Source organism: Manis pentadactyla, chromosome 11 (genome assembly GCF_030020395.1).
Source record: "Manis pentadactyla isolate mManPen7 chromosome 11, mManPen7.hap1, whole genome shotgun sequence".
NCBI lineage: Eukaryota > Metazoa > Chordata > Mammalia > Pholidota > Manidae > Manis > Manis pentadactyla.
Window position 1 is genome coordinate 36,572,198 of NC_080029.1, and position 20,599 is coordinate 36,592,796.

The 20,599-nt window shown below is 40.1% G+C and overlaps 1 protein-coding gene and 1 long non-coding RNA gene across 9 annotated transcripts in view; one reads left to right on the top strand and one right to left on the bottom strand.

Annotated features, from left to right (window-relative positions):
- Positions 1-8,006: 8,006 nt before the first annotated feature.
- On the top strand, positions 8,007-18,798 carry LOC130679494 (uncharacterized). The gene is made up of 3 exons (XR_008992471.1): positions 8,007-8,166; positions 14,395-14,420; positions 16,069-18,798. It is a non-coding gene; the product is annotated as an uncharacterized LOC130679494 (long non-coding RNA).
- The window catches only part of PPP1R36 (protein phosphatase 1 regulatory subunit 36), a 36,583-nt gene continuing 33,913 nt past the window's right edge, over positions 17,930-20,599 (bottom strand). For 2 of the 8 annotated variants that reach the window (XM_057488384.1, XM_057488383.1), the window contains 3 exons: positions 20,370-20,548; positions 20,087-20,278; positions 19,107-19,546 (listed from right to left, as the gene is read on the bottom strand). In XM_057488384.1, the coding sequence (XP_057344367.1) occupies positions 19,360-19,546; positions 20,087-20,278; positions 20,370-20,548 (558 nt within the window). In that variant the 3' untranslated portion in view covers positions 19,107-19,359. Of the gene's footprint in view, positions 18,058-19,100; positions 19,547-20,086; positions 20,279-20,369; positions 20,549-20,599 lie in introns of those variants that run through there. The other 6 variants (XM_036906068.2, XM_036906067.2, XM_036906062.2 and 3 more) reach the window with 5 other exon arrangements.

The following is a 20,599-nucleotide window of genomic DNA, read 5'->3' on the forward strand; positions in this document are numbered from 1 at the left end:
ACCAGTCATCTTCCGGGGCCACACAGGGAAATGTTAAGTTGGTAAGTGAGAGAGAAGCCTTATTGTTTGAAATGGTTAGCTTTTTATTTCTTTGCATATTTATGCCCTGTGGCTTCTATGCCCATTTGCTTTGTTTTTATATTCCACAAATAAGTGAAATCATATGGTATTTGTCTTTCTCTGCCTGGCTTATTTCACTGAGCATAATACCCTCTAGCTCCATCCACGTTCTTGCAAATGGAAGGATTTCTTTTTTAGGGCTCAATAATATTCCATTGTGTATATCTACCACATTAAAGAGTGTTTCTTATAGGTGGCATATAGTTTAGTCTAACGTTTGTGTTCAATCTGGTAATCTCTGCCTTTTACTAGGGGTGGCTTAGATAATTTACACTTAATATAATTATTGATATGTTGGATTTAAAACTACCATCTTGCTAATTATTTTCCATTTGTTGTATTTGTTCCTTGTTCCTTTATTCTCTTCTCCTATCTTCTTTTGAATTCATTTAGTATTTTTTTATTATTCCATTTTACTGTCACTTAAATTTTTTAATTGATTGTATTCCCATATATACTGAAACCTTTAAAAATACTGATTCTATTACTGTATTGCCAAGTAGAGGTCCTTTTTATTTCAATTGGAAGAATGTGGACTTTGGAGTCAACCAAACCTTCATTTGAAACCTGGCTCTGTCATTAACTGGTTCTGTGTCCTTTGTCAACTTAATCTCTATAGGATTCAATTTCCCCATTTGTAAAATTGAGATGGTCATTACTACTTTTCAGACTACAACGAGAATCAAATGAAAAAATTAATGGTATCTAGCATAGGCCTAGAACATAATAAATGCTTAATTAATGTTATCTGCTTTCATTTTATTTGTTTCTACACAGTTGTTTCTAAAAGAGATTTGATCACTGTCAAGGAAGCAAATACCTGCCCTATTCACTACCATTCCTGCCTATTCACTACCATCTCCCTTCCAGAGCCTAGAGCAGACATTGCTAATCAATCACAGTACTGTTTTTAATAAACTAGGATATATGCATTCTTTCCCTTCTTGCCTCCTTCCTTTCTTTTTTTTCCCTAAATTGTATAATCTTTTTCAACATTGTACCAACTAACTGGAGATGAGCCAAAATATAAAACCTATCTACCATCAGGGGCTAACACATCAATCCTTCTTAAAGTCTTTTTAATACATGTATTATTTTAATTGAGTTGAATCCCCCCTTCCTCTAACAACTTTTTACCTTATTAGTTTACTTATCAAAACCTTCAGTAAAGGTATTGCAAAGCAAAACTTCAGTCTACTCAGCTCCAGTGATCCCACATGCTGAATCAATGAGGTTTTTATTTGGCATCTGTGAAACCAGATACCAGAGAAGAGAAAGCATGAGTCATTGAACAGAGGTCGAGGCAGGGTTGGCTCATCACGTCCCATTTTAGAGTCTGACAGAGCATATGATGAGGTGGTGGTATCTCGTGATAGGCACCAACTATTCCTCCTGGGGCCTTAGGTGTCACTTAGCTATGGATGGACAAAGGATGATCTGTCATTTGCTTTGAAAAAAGTCTTGACCTTGTACCATGGGAAGGCACTGAACACTCCTTGTTTAGCTGCCTCTCCCCTGCCCAACCCTGAAAATAAAGACTTCTTGTTAATGGTGCTGGGGCTATTTGCCATGTTGGTGCCCAGGAACATACTGTAGCTTTGTCTCCTCAGGATCCAGAGCCTCCTGAATGGGGACTGGCCTAGTCAATGGCACCAATGCTGCCTTCCTTGTAACCCCAGGAGGGGCTGGTTTATAACAGGATTCACTTTTTATGACTTAGGAAAGGATCAGTGAAGAGAACTACCCCACTGCCCAAAGGGAGATTAAAGGACATCTCCTAACCTCCTCTCGGCCTGAATCTGCAGGGACACCGGTGTCCTCCACCACTGTCCTTGTTCTCTCTTCTTACTGTTTCTCCCTATTGTTCCTGTTGGAAAACTTTGGGGCAACATTCAGGGAGTGGGATTTCTTGAATGTTCCCACATTATTTGTATACATTCACCAGTTTGGAACACAGAAATAAACTGGAGTGAGTGACTACTTCTAACATATTTCTGTGACTTGGGCTGCTATTACTGGACTCTTTAGAAACAGTGTTGGAGAAAGAAGTTTCCTTATTGCATTTATCACAAATAGGGCTTCTTGCTCTGGCATTTACTGTTTTACTATTGAGAAAATAGTCTTGGTCAAAATGTGTAAGAATGCTTAAAAATAAACAAATACATATATACACACATGCGTGCACGCACCCACACACGCACCCACACCAGGATTCTTACTCTGAGTTGTCAGTGGTGCTTTTGAAATCTCTCTGCAAGGAGGAGGTACAGACGAAACCCATGGCCTCCTAGTTCTTGTGCCTCGAGCACTGCTTCATGCTCATGTTCCCCCAGAGGTAGAATAGCTACACTAACTTCACTTAGGCAAAATGGTAATGGTAACAATAACAAAAATCCCTCGAATATCAATGAAGCATCTACTTTAAGCTGGCTGCTTTCATATGCAGTCTCTCATTTGATCCTTACTAGAGCCCTCTGAGTTGGCCATATTAAGCCCTTGACCAGAAAACCTGACTGTCGATGAACTGCCTACTCAGAGTAATGCAGGTAATAAGTGACAGAGCCGGGATGTGAACTCATGCTTAAACCTGACTCTAAATCCAGTGCTTGTTCAGCATTTCTTGATATATAAAGAGGATATAACTTCCCTAAGACCACAGTGATGAAATGTGGATTTTTTTTTCTTTATTGGGACAATGGAATACCTGTAAACTTACATGAATTTCTTCTAAAAACAGAGAGCAAGAGAGAACTGGCAGGCACCATCTAGTCGGTTCCCACAGTTGATTACTAATGGACACCAAGGCAGAATAGAGCTCTAGCAGAGCCAGGACGTATCGCTCAATGTTACCAGCCCCTGTTTCCTCAGCGTGCCTCCTCTTCCCTACCCCACCATGCCCCTCACTCCATGACACCAAGTGCCAGTCCCTGGACCTGGCAGAAGGTGCCACTCCTTTGACCTCTGCACAGCTTCACTTTGAGAAATGTTCTCCCCTTCCTCCTTTCTAGGAGGCTTACTTAAATGTCCGGGTTTCTGAGTGCTTTGATGATTCCCAGGCCAAAAATCATCAGTTGGGTTCTATGCTTCCATGGCAATTTGACCATGAAATGTGTCATCTATCGCATGATATTAAAATGAGCTATTTTTGTTTCTTCCTTTTCTTGTTAGATTATGAGGTCTCTAGAGTCAGACAGCAGGAGTTATTAGTCTTTCTAAGGGCCTAGCACAGGTCCTTAATAGTGTTTATTTGGTTATTTGAACTGAATGGAATTCATTTGAATTGAACTAAACTGGCTCATTAACACAAAAATCATGGATATATTCCATGGTATGTATGAAAATTATTTGATAATTTCTCTAAGATATCAAAAGGCCAAGGAACAATTATTCTCATGAGCCATGTCCAGGCTCACAATCTGTGTGACTGAATATGTATATTGTGCCCAAGTCACCCACAGCTGAGTACACAAGATACGAGAATGTGTTCGAATAAGGCTATTTTGAAATTATGACTAAAATATTATGTGAGATGTTTAATGCAGACAACCAAGTTTTCACAGAGCTGACTCAAATTAGAGCTACAAATTCAGCCATAAGTCTGAGAAAGACTTTTAAGTAGGAATAGACTCAAGGATCCCCTCCAGGAGCCCATTCTAAAAGTGTTGCTCTCCTTAGTAATCAGCCAGCAGTCACACACTTCTTGAGGCTTGGCATAATCATCCCATACCACACTCCCCATGACCTTATGTGGCAGACACTGTTGATCTCCCCACTTCTTAAGATGGGAAAACTGAGGCAGCCTGAGGATAAGTAACCCACCCATGGGAGTAAGTGGCAGTGATGGGATCTGAGCTCAGGCAGGCTGGCCCCAGAGTCCATGCCCCGTTCACTCTCGGAGCTACACACCGTTACTCAGCCCACTGATCTGCCTCCAGAAAACTCCTCCTTAGATCTGGTTTAACCCAAATTATTCCATATTTACCTCTTGTTTTCAGTCGTGTCTTCTGTGGAAAGAGAAGAAGATACTCCACACTCTTTTTAGAACAACACCATGAATCTTTGAAGACAGTTTTTAAGTTGTTTCTGAGTTTTCTTTCCACTGTTTAAATAATTGAATTTAGCTTAAAATTTTCCCCAGAGATTTCCCCCCTCCTTTCATAAGCCACCCACATCCTTCAGGGCACACTTAATTTTTTTAGATAGACTTGCCAAATTATGAAGGCCCAAACTGGATAGGCGTGTTCCCCAGTTAAGGCCTGACCAACACCCTGTGTGGGAAAAGTATTCAGGAGTGCGGCTTATCTTTTCCTCATTAACATCCCAGCATCATGTTCTTTTGTTTTCCCAGTAGTTTCTCTATTGCTGACTAATTTTGTACTTGTGATATAGCTGCTAACTTTGAAAACCTCATGCCATTTTTTTTCCCGCTATAGCTCTTGTGAGCCATTTCTCATCTTGTGTTTGTGATACGGATCTTTTAATTTTTTTGTCAAGGCCAGTCTGAAAGGGTCATATTGAGTTTAGATCTCACTGTTTGGGATGTTAGCAACTCCACCTAATTTGGTATCATCCACCAAACACAAGATGCTTGTTCTTAATTCCATCATGTGGGCCACTGAAGAAAGTATTTATATAAACCTCTTTTTCCCATAAATAAACTTTTCTGGCTTCCAGATAGCCTGGGAGTGGTGAGCTGAGTTCACATTTTAATCCTTTCCAAGAACTGCAGTTGATTATCTAAGCTTTATGCCAATTTATGAAGAAATAATCAAGATTCATTTCCAAATCTGAAGAAGTACTGATGTTTGGCCACTGCTCAGTTCCTGGAGGACAACCAAAGCTGAATTTATTTTAAATACAGGGGTGACAGCAACGTTCCTTGGAGTTGCTTGGTGCAGTTATCTGGAACTTACTGAGAGGGCTCTGCCCCTCATCTTGCTTCTAGACTGGCATTCCTTTTGTTATTGCTAAGCAGAAAAGCTACAATCCGGAGCAAGCCAGGAGAACTATAAACTGAAGTATTGAACATCTTTAAACACATGTTTTTATATTTATTTTATATCTTGTGTCCTAGGAAGGAGAAAACAGGCCTTTTCTGAAAAAGAACATTTCACGGTTTTTTGTGTGCTTTCGTATTTGTAGGGTGAACTGATGCATTGTTTATGTTAATAAATCCCAGACCGGGCTGATGATCAGAACCACCTGGAGAGTTCAGAAAATTCCTATGGTCAAGCCCTCCCCAGACTTCCTGAATCTCCATCTTGTAGGTGGTGGTGAGACACGGGAGCATGGCATCTCTGCTTTTTAAAATCTTCCCAAATTGGTTAAATCATTTATCATTAATCATTTTAATCCATATAATGGAACACCAAAAAGCCATTTGTAAAGGAAAGTAAATGGACACGTGCTGATATGGAAAGATCTCACATTAGCCACAAAGAATCTGTAGTAAGTTCTCATTTGACATGAATTTGTCATGAACATATGTTATGGACATACTTATTTATACTTACATACATCTACTTACATATGTATACTATATGCATTTAGCTGCATCATCAGAGGCATCTGACAATCGGAAAGAGTGACACCAGTAGTACCAGAGCTGGTGCCTGGTGTAACCCCTTGAGTTAATGCACTGTAGGGGGGAGGTGTAAGGGGAGGGACCAAGGAGCCTGGGGTCTCAGGGAGCTGGGGGCAGGGCCTATTTACCAACTGACATGGAAGTATTTTAACATTTTCACATTGCATGAGGCTTAGTCCTGTATTTACATGCATAAAACAGTTCTGGAAGATTTCCTAAGAACCTAAAACTAGTAGCCTATCCATCAGTGTTTGATTTCAGCAGAAAGAGAATGTACTGGAGCATGTTGGGTAGACTCACCAGGAAGCCTGGGAAAATGGACAAGAGTGAAGGCAGAGTAGACAGCCCGCTGTAAGCACAGGCAAGGCTGTGCTGCTGAACCGGTTTAGTGAGCCCTTTGCTGCCACCATCACTGGTCACTGGAGGCTGCTGCTGGCACTTCTGCCACTTGTGGACTTTGGCATAGCACTTAGCACATCATCTCATGACTATTTATCTGCTTCTGCCACTGGACTGTGAGCCCCTTGAGCATAGGAACAGTATCTTATCAATCTCCCGACGTCCACCCTGCTCCCTGGTCCCTAGCACCAAGTAAACAGAATGCTGACTAAAATAAATGAACAAATAAAATTTAACTGTGAGATGGGACACTAATATAGGCAGTGAGAGTGAGAGCTGGATTACCTGCTGTGTCACTTGAGAACCTTGAAAATGAATAGAGTACACGCTCCCTCATCCTCTGTTCCTCCATTGATGGTTTGTCAGACGTGACCTCAACAATCACAGACAGCTTGGGGTTCATGGTGGAGTCATTCTGTCTCTTTCTCTGAATTGAGCATTCATTTTGGCAGAGATTAGTATAAAACCGTGGTTTCATGAGATGATTTCCTTTATTTCAAATGTTACATCCTGATGGAGTGGGTCTAGGCGTCCACCATAAGGACTTTGGTTTTAATGGCCCACGCACGTGAAAGATGCCCAGCCACACCTCCGGGCCTTTCCTAAGCAAGCAACTTGAAACTCAACACAGTTCCTGTAGACCAGGATTCTGGAGAGGAGAAACAAAAATAAACTATAGCTTGAGAATTGCAGTGGTTTTCATCATAGCCTCATAAAAGCCAGGAGTTGAGAACATGTATCAGAATTCAGACTCCACTGGGCCTGCAAACACACTAAGTGTCTCTTCTCAGTTTCATCTGCTCTTTTTCCAGGCCACAAGAGGAGTTAGAGACAGGCAAGCCATGAAGATGAAGGCTAATAGCACGCTAATACCACTCACGATACAGAGAAAGCAAATGGTCTCTGTTTATTTATGATTATATACTAACCACTCACAGAAGAAGACCTAACACAATTCACCATGAAAGGTAAAAGCTCAGAGAAATGAAAACTTAGGTTCACACTCAAACCTGTACATGAGTTTTGGTCTCTCAGATTTTGGTCTTTCTCATCCCTAACAGCCAAGCAGCAAATCCTGTCAACCCTACCTTATCCAGAATCCTAGTCCAAGTCACCATCTTCTCTCTCCTGGGCCCCCTCTCTAGCCTCTGACTGACTTCCCAACCCCCATTCTCCATCCCCCCCCCGACCCCCAGTCCATTTTCCACACAGTAGCCAAAGCAATCCTTTCAAAAAAAATAGGATCGTGTTACTCCTTTGCTTCCATCTGATTCCTGTCCCAGACAAAATCCCAGCATCTTGGCAAAACCTACAGAGCACAAACCATCCAGTCCCTGCTAGTCGCACCCTCTGCCAGGAGGAGCTCCAGCCACGCGGGAGGGCACAGACCACGTCTGCCTTGTCAGGGGAGTATTCTCAGAGCCTACAGAAGCAGGTACACACTAAATATTTGTTTGTGAATCAATAAACCAATGATTTAGTAAGACAAATGTACAATGCTAGACTGGCAAAAATAGCTCTGCACCTGACGGGTCTGCCTTGAAAATAGAGCAGCTATAACCACCACTCTTCCTGGTTTGCTGGGAACCTGAGAGAACTAATGGGAACAAATGTCTAATTCTAAAAATCCCCTCAATTGTTATTTAATGGGTCCGTGTTACAATGTGAGTCCTGTGATGACATTCAGGGCTCCACCTCACTTTATTGTGTGCAGTGACACAAGACTCTTGAGTCCTTGAGCAAATGCTCCACTTGTGCCTGTAGGTCTGCATCAGTGTGTGATTATCATCGCATGATAAGCGGTGTGTGAAGGGAGAAGTATGCATGTGGGGGAGGAGGTAATTACTCCCAAGTTAAGCAATAGTGTTTGGGTGGAATTAGCACATTTATCCAGAGTAGAGGGCTCAGAGAAGTCACCCAAAAGACCGCACTCCGCTGAAGTAGGAAGTGTGCCATAAACCCATGGCCAGACCCACCTGAGGCCTGGCAGAGTCTGAAGTTGATTCCAGTTGTCTGAGCACACACTGGATCTACTGCATTGCATTATTTCCTTTTTCTTGAGGGTATGTCCTGTTTGTTTGTCTACCATTCTCATGCATGCTTTGGTCTGTGCTTGTTGCAAAGTGAAAGGATTGGGGAAGAGCAAAATACTCACCAGTCCACCTGCAATCATGTCCAGGGGTTTATGGAGAGTTGATAAGTACTCATTTGTTCTCAGCTTCCTTTCCATTGCTTGCATTTTTTTTTCCTTCTGTAAATATTTAAGTTTTATGCCTCTATAATGGGTGGTGGTGGTGGTGGAAGGCTTACAAAACCACAGTAACGTTATTATGCCTAACAAATATAGTAACATCTAACCAACAATTCCTTACTACCAAATATCCTCTTAGTAGTAAATTTCCCTTATTGTATATCATATATAATTCATATATATATGAATAGTCTGTTCAAATCAGGATCCAAACAAAGTCCACATATTGCATTTGATTGATAAGTCTTTTCTTCTCTCCTTTCTTCCCCCTTGCTATGTGTTAAAGAATAAGGTAATTTTTCCTGTAGAGGTTTGATTTTTTTTCTGATTGAAACCCTATGGTATCATTTAACATGTTCCTCCTCCCTTCAATTTCCTATAAGTTGAATGAGTTAGAGATTCAATCTGACTGGGGTTTTACTTTCTGTCAGGAACACTTCATAAGTGGTGTTTTATATTCCCATCAGGAGACTCCTGATGACTGTTGAGATGTTAGCTGCCACTGATAATCATTGCCTAGACCCATTATTCAAAGGTTTTGCAAGGTGGTGAGATTCTAACTCTACAAATCCTCCTCCATTTATTACTTGGGATATTTCTATACAGAGAAATTCTCTCTCATCAATTATTTGGGTGCTCGGAGGTATGCTCTGAAAGAGTTCACTGCCTACCAGGGAAAAGAGGTGAACTCAGGTGCACTGGCTCTGCTCCATAATGAGACTGTTCATCACAGCCCCGGTGTGGGCGGGGAGGGCAGGGTGGCCAGCAGACATGAGATGTGAGCGCCTCCCATCCTGGGCCCTCACTACTTCTGCGTAGGTGATTATGAGCCAGCTGACTGCTGAGCCCTTAGTTCCCACTTCGGCCCTGAGCCTCACCTGCATGCTCTCCCATTCTGTGCTGAATTTTGTCCCGACTCCATAGTTCAGCTCTTAGGACAGGAACCCCTCCTTAAGCTTTCTAAGTCCCTCGTGGACTAGCAAGCCACTGAGCACCGAGTAGGCTTTCAATGAATGACTGCTTGTAAATTCAAGATGATCAATTAGTTACCTTATCATTATCATAATCCTCCTCCAAAGCCCTTCTGAAGTGTCTGTCTGGTCACGGGCCTGAATGGAATGACATAGTTTCACCCCTTAATAAGTCTTAAATCAATAATGGTGACACAGGCCCAGATCGACATGCAAGAGCCAGACATTTGAACCAACCTAAACCAACACACACATATGTTCAAAAGGTAATATGTTACTGCCAAATTGCCTTCCAGAAGGCTCACTCCAGAGTGTACTTCCCCGTGTGTGTGAGAATGCCTACCTCCCATCCACTTGCCAACATTGGACTTGGTCATTTCTTGGAATCTGTGCCAGTTCTATAGGTGAATGTGGGAATGCACGCTCTAATTTATACTCCCAATAACTAGTGACAATGAATAGCCCTTCATATTGGCCATTCGTATTTCTCCTTTTGTGGCTAATTACCTACTTATCTCTTGCTCACAGGCACTGAGGTCCCTGTGCACTGCTAGATGGGGTGGGTGCTAGATGTTACCACTATGCATGAACTCAGGGACACTTTTAAAAAATCTATTTATTGTAAAAAAAGAAAATACATGGAAGCAAAAATGTTTAAAGAAAAATCAATCATAGCCATACTTCTCAGAGAGAATTGTTAATAATTTAGTTATTTCCTTCCAGACTTTCTATACATAAAAGTATATGTATGTTTTACACACAAAGACTCTTTTCTATGTTCAGTTTTTCTGTAATCTGTTTTCTTCGCAGGAGCCTCTGCAATTTCTTCAAATAATGACAAGTCAATAAAGGAATAATAAATAAAGAGTCCATTAACAGAAAAATAAGCAAAGGCTATGAATAGGTTAAAAATCCAGTACTTAGAATTCGGATTGTTTTCTTCCCATCACTAAACAGGCTAGAAAGGAGTTGGTGGGTTAGGAGCTGCTGAGGCAGGTGGAACTCTTGTAATAAGTACCTAAAAAGTGTTCTGACAAGTTTAACTGGAGATTTTGAGCTAAAAGATGGACAAATGAAGTTTGTCAATTAAGAACAAACATCTAGAGACAATTTGCCCCCCTTTACTTACGATGAGGTGCTGTTATATTTATTATCTGTAATTCTATAATTTAGTTCCTTGAGTTGGGTAACGCATTTACTCCAAGAAACTCAAAACATTTCATGCACTATATCTGTGATAAGCCAGAAAAGGCGAAGCACAAATGACCAGTATGAAGAGGCATTCATCCTTACTGTTAACTGGGAGTATAGATTAGAACAAACATACTTTTTCACTACTGTAGTTTTGGGAAAGATTCAAAGGAAAGTTAATGCCCAGGTGAGGAAGAGAGCATTCTTGGACACAGGCAGAGGGAGTATGCTTTCGGGCTAGGCTCTGGGACAAAATTTGGCAACAATAAGTCTTGAGAACGAGTGTGTACTTTGACACTCGTCATCAGCAATATCATCAGCAAGGCTTTGTTCTAAGAAAATGAACAGTGATGACACTGTGGGTGTAAAAGGGGCGTGGGCAAGAACATTGTGACATAGTCATGCCATAAAATATTATTACAGGGCAATTAAAATAATGTTTTAGAGAGCATTGGCTGAAGTAGGAGAATGTTCAGGATGCATTACCACGTGAAGGAATGTGGTTGCACACAAGGGTGCGTGACAAGAGCCCATTTTTGTTTGTAAGTATGTGTACACAGATAGCTGAAGGATATTCACAAAACATTAACAATGATAACTTACCCTGTGTGATGGGATTATGAGCAATTTTTAAATTTGTGCTTTTCTAAGGTTTTTGTGCTTCTTTGTATTTTCTAAAGTTTTGTTTTGTTTTTTTACCCTAAGCAACGATTACTTGTGTAAATTAGGGGGATGATATCACTTAAAAATTATTTCTAAGAGAAGTATAGGTTGATAAGGGGCAACCACAAAAAGACTTAATTAAGACTTTGATTCTAAATAGCTGCAATGTTCTGACACTGGCCGGCGGGGGTGGGAGATGTGTCCCCCGCAAAGGGCCTAGGTTTGGTGGCCACTCTTGTGCCAGGTTTCAGTGTGGTCTGACTGCTCTGAGCAAGCACTGAGACCCTCAGCCTTGGGCGTTCTCCTTTTGCTTTACCCCGGCCTCTGGGTGAGAGATTGGTGAGGTAAAGGAAATGAGAAAAGAATCATTCTATACGAGGAGGAGGAAGGAGGCCAAGGTGCAAAAGGAGTGGACGTAGGCACCATGTGTCTTGGCATGGCTCGCCTGAACTGCTCAAGGCATCACCCACAGAGAGAAGGCCCCCAGCAAGTGCCCACACTCAGCCACAGAGAACAATGTGATGACCCCACCACCGGACGCAGACGGCTTGCGACACATTCTGCCAACACAGCCAGGGGACAGCTCACCCTGCGCTCTTGGCCCCCTGAAACCACTTGCTTTCTGCCAACTGAAACTTGTTCCAAGGGAGGGTTGCTACATGGAAATGGGGCTGGAGATGTCGTATTTATTTTTCTTTCTTGGTATAAAAATTAGCTGAGAGATCAGAATGCCATCTGCCAGATCCCAAATTGGATTATTTTTATTTGTGAAGCAAATGAAGCTCAAAACAAGTGCAAGAAGGAAACACTGACATAGTTGGGAAGAAGGAATCCAGAAGAGGGGGAGGATGCACATGTAGTAGGGCCCTGGGGTAGGCAGCCTTAATGGCCAAAGAGAAGAGTTCTGCAGCCACCAGCAAGTGTTTGGGAGCAATAGGCCCCATCTTTCCTGCCTGAAGGAAAAGTCTCCACTGTTCCCTAACCAACCCCACAGTCCCAACTCAGCAGAACAAGGCCTCAGTGCCCCCCACCAGGTCTTCAGATCTGAACCCTGGGAGAGCCCCCAGAAGCATTCCCCAGTGCCCCCCACCCCGTGTCTGCCTCTCCAGACCCTGTCATCTTCTATATAAGAGCCATCTTACATAGAAGAGCCATGTCTATATCCATCTCTCAATCCCCAACCCTCTGGGCTCTCTCCTTTAAGCCCTGTTGCCTTGCTCTGCTTGATGTCCGACTTCCAGCCTCCTTCTTGAGTATGTACTTGTCTTATCCCCTCCCTTCTTCCAAGCAGCTACTTGAATGAAGGACTACATGTTGTCCATCTCTGTATCCACATACCAGGTGCTACATAATTATTTGCTGAAAAAAATTTTTTAATCAATTTTTTGTTTTAGAACAGTTTTAAAGAAAATTGTAAAGGTAGTATAGAAAATTCTTGTATATCCCACACTATTTCCCCTATTATTAATATCTGATACTAATATGGTACATTTACCACAATTAACCAATATTGATATGGAACCAGTCCATATTTTTTTATTAAAGTATCATTGATATACAATCTTATGATGGTTTCACATACACCAAATAGTGTATGTGAAACACTATTCACCCATATTATCAACACCTCACCCCCTCCACTGTGGTCACTATCAACATAGTAAGATGTTATAGAGCCATTACATTCTCTGTGCTGTACTACTGTCCCAGTGACCTACCTATGTTGTGATTGCAAAGTATAGTGCCCCTTAATCCCCTTCTCCTTCCCCACCACCCTCCCCAACCCTCCCCTTTGGTAACCACTAGTCCCTTCTCAGTGTTTATGAGTCTACTGCTCTTTTTGATCCTTCTGTTTCGCTTTGTTTTTAAACTCCACAAATGAGTGAAATCATTTGGTGTTTGTCTTTCTCTGCCCAACTTATTTCACTTAGCATAATACCTTCTAGATCCATCCATGTTGTTGCAAATAGTAGGATTCTTTTCTTTTTATGGCTGAATAATATTCCGTTGTGTGTATGTACCACATCTTCTTTATCCATTCATCTATTGATAGACACTTAGGTTGCTTCCATATCTTGGTCATCATAAATAGTGCTGCAATAAACATGGGGTGCACATGTCTTTTCAAATCAGAAATTTTGTTTTCTTTGGGTAAATTCCTAGGAGTGGAATTCCTGAGTCAAGTGGTATTTCTGTTTTTAGCTTTTTGAGGAACCTCCATATTGCTTTCCACAACAGTTGAACCAATTACATTCCCACCAACAGTGTAGGAGGATTCCCCTTTCTCCACATCCTCACCAGCATTTGTTATTTCTTGTTTTTTGGAAAGTGACCATCCTAACTGGTATGAGGCGATATCTCATTGTGGTTTTAATTTGCATTTCCCTGATAATTAGCAATGTGGAGCATCTTTTCATGTGCCTGTTGGCCATCTGAATTTATTCTTTGGAGAAATTTCTGTTCAGATACTCTGAGCATTTTTTAATCGGGTTATTTGTTTTTTGGGTGTTAAGACATGAGTTATATATATATACATATATATTTTTTATGTTAACCCTTTATAGGATAAATCTTTGACAAACATATTCTCCCATACTGTAGGATGCCTTTTTGTTCTGCTGATGGTGTCCTTTGCTGTACACAAGCTTTTTCTTTTTTGGTATCATTAATCTACAATTACATGAGGAATATTATGTTTACTAGGCTCCCCCCTTCACCAAGTTCCCCCCCACAAACCCCATTATAGTCACTGTCCATCAGCATAGTAAGATGCTGTAGAGTCACTACTTGTCTTCTCTGTGTACACAAGCTTTTTAGTCTGATGTAGTCCTACTTGTTCATTTTTTGTTTCCCTTGCTCAAGATGCTCATGTTTATATTCAAGAGATTTCTGCCTATGTTTTCTTCTAAGAATTTTTTGGTTTCATGATTTATGTTCAGGTGTTTGAACCATTTCAAGTTTACTTTTGTGTTTGGATTTAGACAATAACCCAGTTTCATTCTCTTACATGTAGCTGTCCAGTTTTGCCAACACCAGTTGTCATGGCTCCTTTATCTTATATTAATTGACCATATATGTGTGGGTTTATATCTGGACTATTCTTTTCCATTGATCTATAGGTCTGTTCTTGTGCCAGCATGAAATTGTTTTGATTATATAGTCCATACTTTATTAGGATTTCTTAATCTCTTCCTAATGTTCTTTTTCTATTTCAGGATCCTATCTTGGATACTACATTACAGTGAGTAGTCATATGGCAGTTTCTCAGACTTCCCTGATCTTTTTTTTTTATCAAGATATAATTCATTTACCATAAAATTCACTTAAAGTATACAATTCAGTGAGAGTTGTGTAATCATTACCACTAATTACGCATTTTTATCACCCCAAAAAGACACTCTATATGTGTTAGCAGTCATTCTTCATTGCTCTCTCACTTCAGCCTCTGGCAACCATTAGGCTACCTTATCTTTATGGATTTCCCTACTCTGGAAATGTCATATAATTGGAATCATAGAACATGTGGCCTTTTGCACCTGACTTCTTTCATTTAACACTATGTTTTCAAGTTTCATTCACATCGTAGCATGAATTAGTATATCATTCCTCTTTAAGGCTGCATAATATTCCATTGTGTGGATATACCACATTTGTTTATCCATACATCTGTTGTTGAACATTTGGGTTGTTCCATTTCTTATCTATTATGAATAATGTATGTGTAGAAGTTTTTGTATAAATAGGTTTTTTACAAATATATCTAGGAGTGGAATTGCAAGGTCACATGTAACTGTATGCTTAAGTTTTTGAGGAACCAACAAATAGTTTTCCAAAGGGGCTGAATTATTTTGCATTCCCACCACCAATGTTGTGAAGGTTCTTATTTCTCCACATCCTCATCAATACTTGTTTTTGTCTGTTTTTTTGCTTGTAGCCATCCTAGTGGGCGTGAAGTAGTATTTCATTGTGGTTTTGATTTGTATTTCCCTAATGGCTAATGATGTTGAACATTTTTCATGTGCTTATTGACTATTTGTTTATCTTCTTTGCAATAATGTCTATTTCAATCTTTTTTCCTTTTTGAAAGGATTATTTGTCTTTTATTGTGAAGTTAGAGTTAATTATATTTTCTGAACACTACACTCTCATCACATATATGACTTGGAAATATTTTCTCATTCAGTGGATTGTTTTCACTTTTTTCTTTATAACAGCCTTATTGAGATATAATTCACGTAATACAATTCACCATAAAAGTATATAATTTAATAGTTTTTAGTACATTCAGAGTTGTACACTCATCACCCTCATTTTCTTCATAATGTCCTTTAAAGCACAAAAGTTATTAATTTTGATGAAGTCCAATTTATCAGTTTTTTCTTTGGTTGCTTGTGTTTTGGTGTCTTTCATATTGAAGAAACATTGCCTAACCCAAGATCATGAAGATTTACTCATTTGTTTTCTTCTAAGGGTTTTATAGTTTTAACTCCTACATTTAAGTGTATGACCATTTTGAGTTAAATTTTGTATATGTTGTATGGTAGGGATCCAACTTTATTTTTTTGCATAGGCATATCCAGTTGTCCCAGTGCCATTTGCTGAAAATACCATTGAATTATCCTGGCACCCTTGTTGAAAATCAATTGACCATACATACACATTTATTTCTGGACTCTTGATTTTATTTCATTACTTGAAATGTCTGTTCTTATACTAGTACCACACAGTATTGACTTCTGTAGCTTTTTAGTAAGTTTTGAAATCAGAATGTGCTAGTCCTCCAACTTTGTCCCTTGTTTTGGCTATTTGGGGCTATTAAATTTTCACATGAATTTTAAGAAACTTAAAGTAACAAACACAAAGTAAAAACTACTAAACTGTCTTCTCAGGTGGCTGCATCATTCTGATTCCCACCACAATGAATAAGAGATCCTGTTGCTCTGCAACCTCATCAACATTTGGAATTATCAGCTTTTTGAATTTTAGCCATTCTAATAAGTATGTTGTGGTATCTTATTGCTTTTTAAATTTGTATTCCCTAATGAGAAATGATGTTAAGCATCTCTTCATATGCTCACTTTCATGTGTATATTTTCTTTGGTAAGGTATCTGTTTATATCTTTTGCCCATTTTTTCACTGGATTGTTTTTCTTCTTTTTGTTGAGTTTTAAGAATTCTTTGTACATTTTGCATACAAGTCCTCTTTCAGATATCTGCTTTGCAATTATTTTCTCCCAGCCTGTAACTTGTCTTTTCATTCTTAATTGCTGAATATTTTGAATTAAAAAAAAAAACCGTCTTGGTAAGCTTTCACAATGCACTTGCTTAAACACCACCAAAGGGTACCCATTCAAGGATGCTGCTTTGTGCATTACAAAAAGGGACTCCCTCTGGAAAGATCTAGAACCAGGTTAAGATATGTATTTAGATTTCAGCTCTCCCCCCCAAACTTGGCTGGTGCCTTTGTGCAAGGCACAAACCGCATAGTCAGATTGCAACAAGTCACACTGATCATGAGTGTATCCATAATACACTTATAGAACCTTCCATGATAGGGCACTTACCTATTCTCCAGCCACATATCTATGTCCACAAAAGTCTTATTTCAGCAACTAAAGGAGCTTCCATCCTCAAGACTTTCATGTTTCCTCTGCTAGTGTGGCAGACTAGCGTTTAAGATGGCCCCCAGTGATCCTCACCTCCTGGTATTCATGGTCTTGTGCATTTCCTCCCCTTGAAAGTGGGCTAGACTTAGTGACTTGCTTCTAATGAATAGAGCAGTTTCAATATTAGGTTGTAAGTGACCGTAACTTCTCTCGTGCTTGCCTGGTCTGTCTTCCTCTCTTCACTCTGATGAAGCAAACTAACATGTCTTCAGCTTCTTATGGAAAGGATCACATGGCAAGGAGTGGAGGTAGGTCTTGGACCAATAGCTTATGAGGAGCTGAGGCCTCAATCCAACAGCCTGTGAGGAACTTAATCCTGCCAGCAACTCCTTGCGTCATACTGGAAGCAGATCAACCTCCAATTGAGCCTTTAGATTAGTTCAGCCTTGGTTGACACTTTGATTGAAACTTTTGAGAGACCATGAGTCAGAGGATTCAGCTAAGCTACAGCTAGATACATAACCCACAGACACAGATAATAAATGGTACTGTTTAAGCCACGTTAGCCATTATCCCACCATGCAGTAATTTGTTATGCAGCAGTAGATAACTAATAGAGTCAAGAATATTTCCCTCCTCACTTTCCCTTGCTCTAATTCCTATGTGTCTTCAAGTGTCAGACTTAAAGGTCACTTCCTCAGGAATGAGTTCCCCTAGGAATCCACCCCACACCAGCAAGTCTGGTTATACACTCTTGCAGCATTCTCTTCTCTTTGGCCACATGCACCATTGGAATTAGTTCATTATCTGAGTATTTGTTTCCTGTCTGTCTTCCCTCAAGATTTGTCAGTTCCAAGTCAGAGCTTGCTACATTTTTTCCACACTGAATTCCCAGCAACAAACATAGTACCCAGTATAGAGTGGGGATACCATACATGCAGAATTTTTAAAATGAATAAATAATTAAGTTAAGGAATTAATAAACAAAGTACACCAAAAGCCCACAGGTCAACAAGGAGGAAGAGAAAAGCTCAGTACCCTAGTAAAGATAATTACAAAATTCTCACAATTTCCAGGCTTTAGTTTTAAAAATACTGAACAAAAACAAAAAGCCTAAATAAAACCATGTCAATATGTTCTAGATAAAAATTTGTTATGACAGAGTGCATTATAACCCAAATCTACATGAATAAAAAGTCCAACAAGGATGAGTTCATAGTCTGGGATTTAGATTTAAATTTTGCATTTTTAACAGGAGTAACAGGAACTGACCTAGATAATAAAGGACGAGATAGTTAAGACAATACATGTTTAATGGAAGCTGCCCCCCATTTCCCACAGTCTGGAGCTAGTGCTCATCTGCTTTTAATATTACATCTGGGAAAGACATCCAGTTTCTTCTGTGAAATGAATGAATTTTTAGCTAAATGCTAAAAGGAGGATTGAAGTTTGCAAATAAACCTGTTGCCACAGGAAGGTAAATTTAGTCCAGTTGTTGTTAGCTAAATTCCTACAGGACTTTAAAACAGTAGTATGAGATGATCGGCAGCTCTGTATTCCACAGAGCGGACTGGTTTCATTAGTGATTCCTCACCTTTCCTGCCCACCATATAATATCCAATTCACTCCTCAGCGGGACACTACCAGCCCAGCTGACCTTTCCAGTCTGCTCTTCCCCTGCTCCCTTCGCAGGCACCGTGCTCTTGCACTTACTCCGTCACAGGGCACACCTTTTCATCTCTGTGCCTTTGCACATGTTCTTTCTCTGACTGGAAGTCTCCGGTTAGTGCCACCCAGTCGACGCAAACCAGTTCAAATCAGAATTTTCCTAGTCCCCCAAACTGGTTGCTTTTCTGCTCTGTCTCCTCAGGGCACTTGGTGTTTAACTCTTTTATGGCCTCTAACATATTCAGTATTGCACTGTAAGTTGGTATGTATTTTACTCATCTTCTCTACTACCCAGACCTTGAGGATATGGCCTCTGTCTTGATCTTTTTTCCCTATATAATCCAGCACAAGGCTTTGGATGGAGCAGAGACTAAGTACATATTTCTTGTTAAATGAATAAATGCAAGAATGAATGAAACATATATGCTGAAAGGTTTTTAATGAATCAGATATACTTTATATCTCAATGCCAGTAATAATATAGCCATAGAGAGACATTTAATGATAAAAATATTTTAATTTGCCTTTTTATGAAATTTTGTTTTCAAGTGTATGAAAGACACAGTCTCATAAAGTAAAAAAGGCACTTAGAAATGAATAAATAGAGTGTATTTCTTCACTTGCCTACTAGAACACTGGCTAAATGTTCTAATACATTACTCTAGATAGTTACATAGAAGCCAAAGAAGTAAATAAATAACAAAGCAAACTATTAAATATAGGAAAATGAGTTTTTCAAGAGATTTATGGAATTCTTTCATAGTTTATTGTTGAATTTTCAACAAAATAATTTGAACAATTTAAAAAATTTAATAGTAACAAATATTTGCCCTATATAAATTGATGAAATCAAAGTAGTTTACTTCAGATACAGGGACTTAAATTACAGAAATCTGATGTACCAGATTACTTAGGGAATGTTGTTTGAGAGGACAGTGTTCTTATGACTGAGTCCAGTGTATCCTGATTCCTCATGTTATTTCTTTCTGTCAGGGAAGACTTTCTCCCAGATGCTTTTGTGGTTTCTTCTGGTTCAAGAGGGAGAAGGGTATGGGGGTTGAACAGACATCGAGGTTCCCCCAAGATGCCAACTCTGTGAAAAGAATTATTGATGTAGCTGAAGCAGTGAGGCCCAAGACTGAGGTGTATGGCTGTGGTTATAGTTATGCTTGCATGTTTGTGTGTGTGTGTATAAAGCTGAGAATGGTACACACACATGCTCTTTTTTTGTTTTTGAAGCTTTCCCTATTTCCAGGAACCAGCACTATGGTCTTAAATATGGGTCCAAAAACTCAGCTCACAGCAAGATTTTGTACTGCCCTTCCCACATTCCCCAGAGAGAATTCTTAAATGGAAAACCTCAGCCTTATAAAGTCTGCTACTTACTACTCCAAATTAGAACTATTTGAAACCTAGCATTACTTTCTACCAACTTTCTTCTAGTCTAGATGGATGTACCAAGAGCTGCTCTGGAAAAGAAACAGGGCTAAGAGGAGGAGCAGGACTAGGAGGCCGTCAGTACATTCACCTTCCTTCAGCTTTCTGGTGGAGGGGTGCCTGAGCCCCTACCCCTCCAGGCCTGACCTAGGAAGCAGCACTATGGATCCCCTTTCTGTCTCCCCAGGCCACTTACACTGGCATGGGCACAGAGTCCAGACTTCCCATCTGCTTTTGCATCTGGGCTGGGAGTTCGATGCCCACTTGATGATACTTTCTCTCCAAGATATTCTGAGCTTTTTCTTGGAGAGATGGCAGCAGAGCAGACATGACTGGAGAGCGCATATTAATGGCTTTTTTAATTGCTGGGCGCTTTGCCATCATTCTCCTGTTTGGGGGCGAGGGAAAAGTGACATTTAGGTCATATGAACCAGTTTTCTAGAAATGTCCTTGTGTTTAGGAAAGTTAACAGGTCATACCTGAATTGTACAAAAGTCATGTATTTCTTTTCCCCTCCTGATTCTTCATTCTCATGCTTCCTTCGAGGAATGTTGAACATACTGGTACGAAAGAGCCTCCCTATTTCTTCTTCAATCTCTGTGAAGTGCTGACGTCGGAAGACAATCCAAGCTACATATGTGCAGAACGTATAAAAGGACTAGGACAGAAAACAAACAAGATTCACAACCCACAGCTCTGACATGGAAAA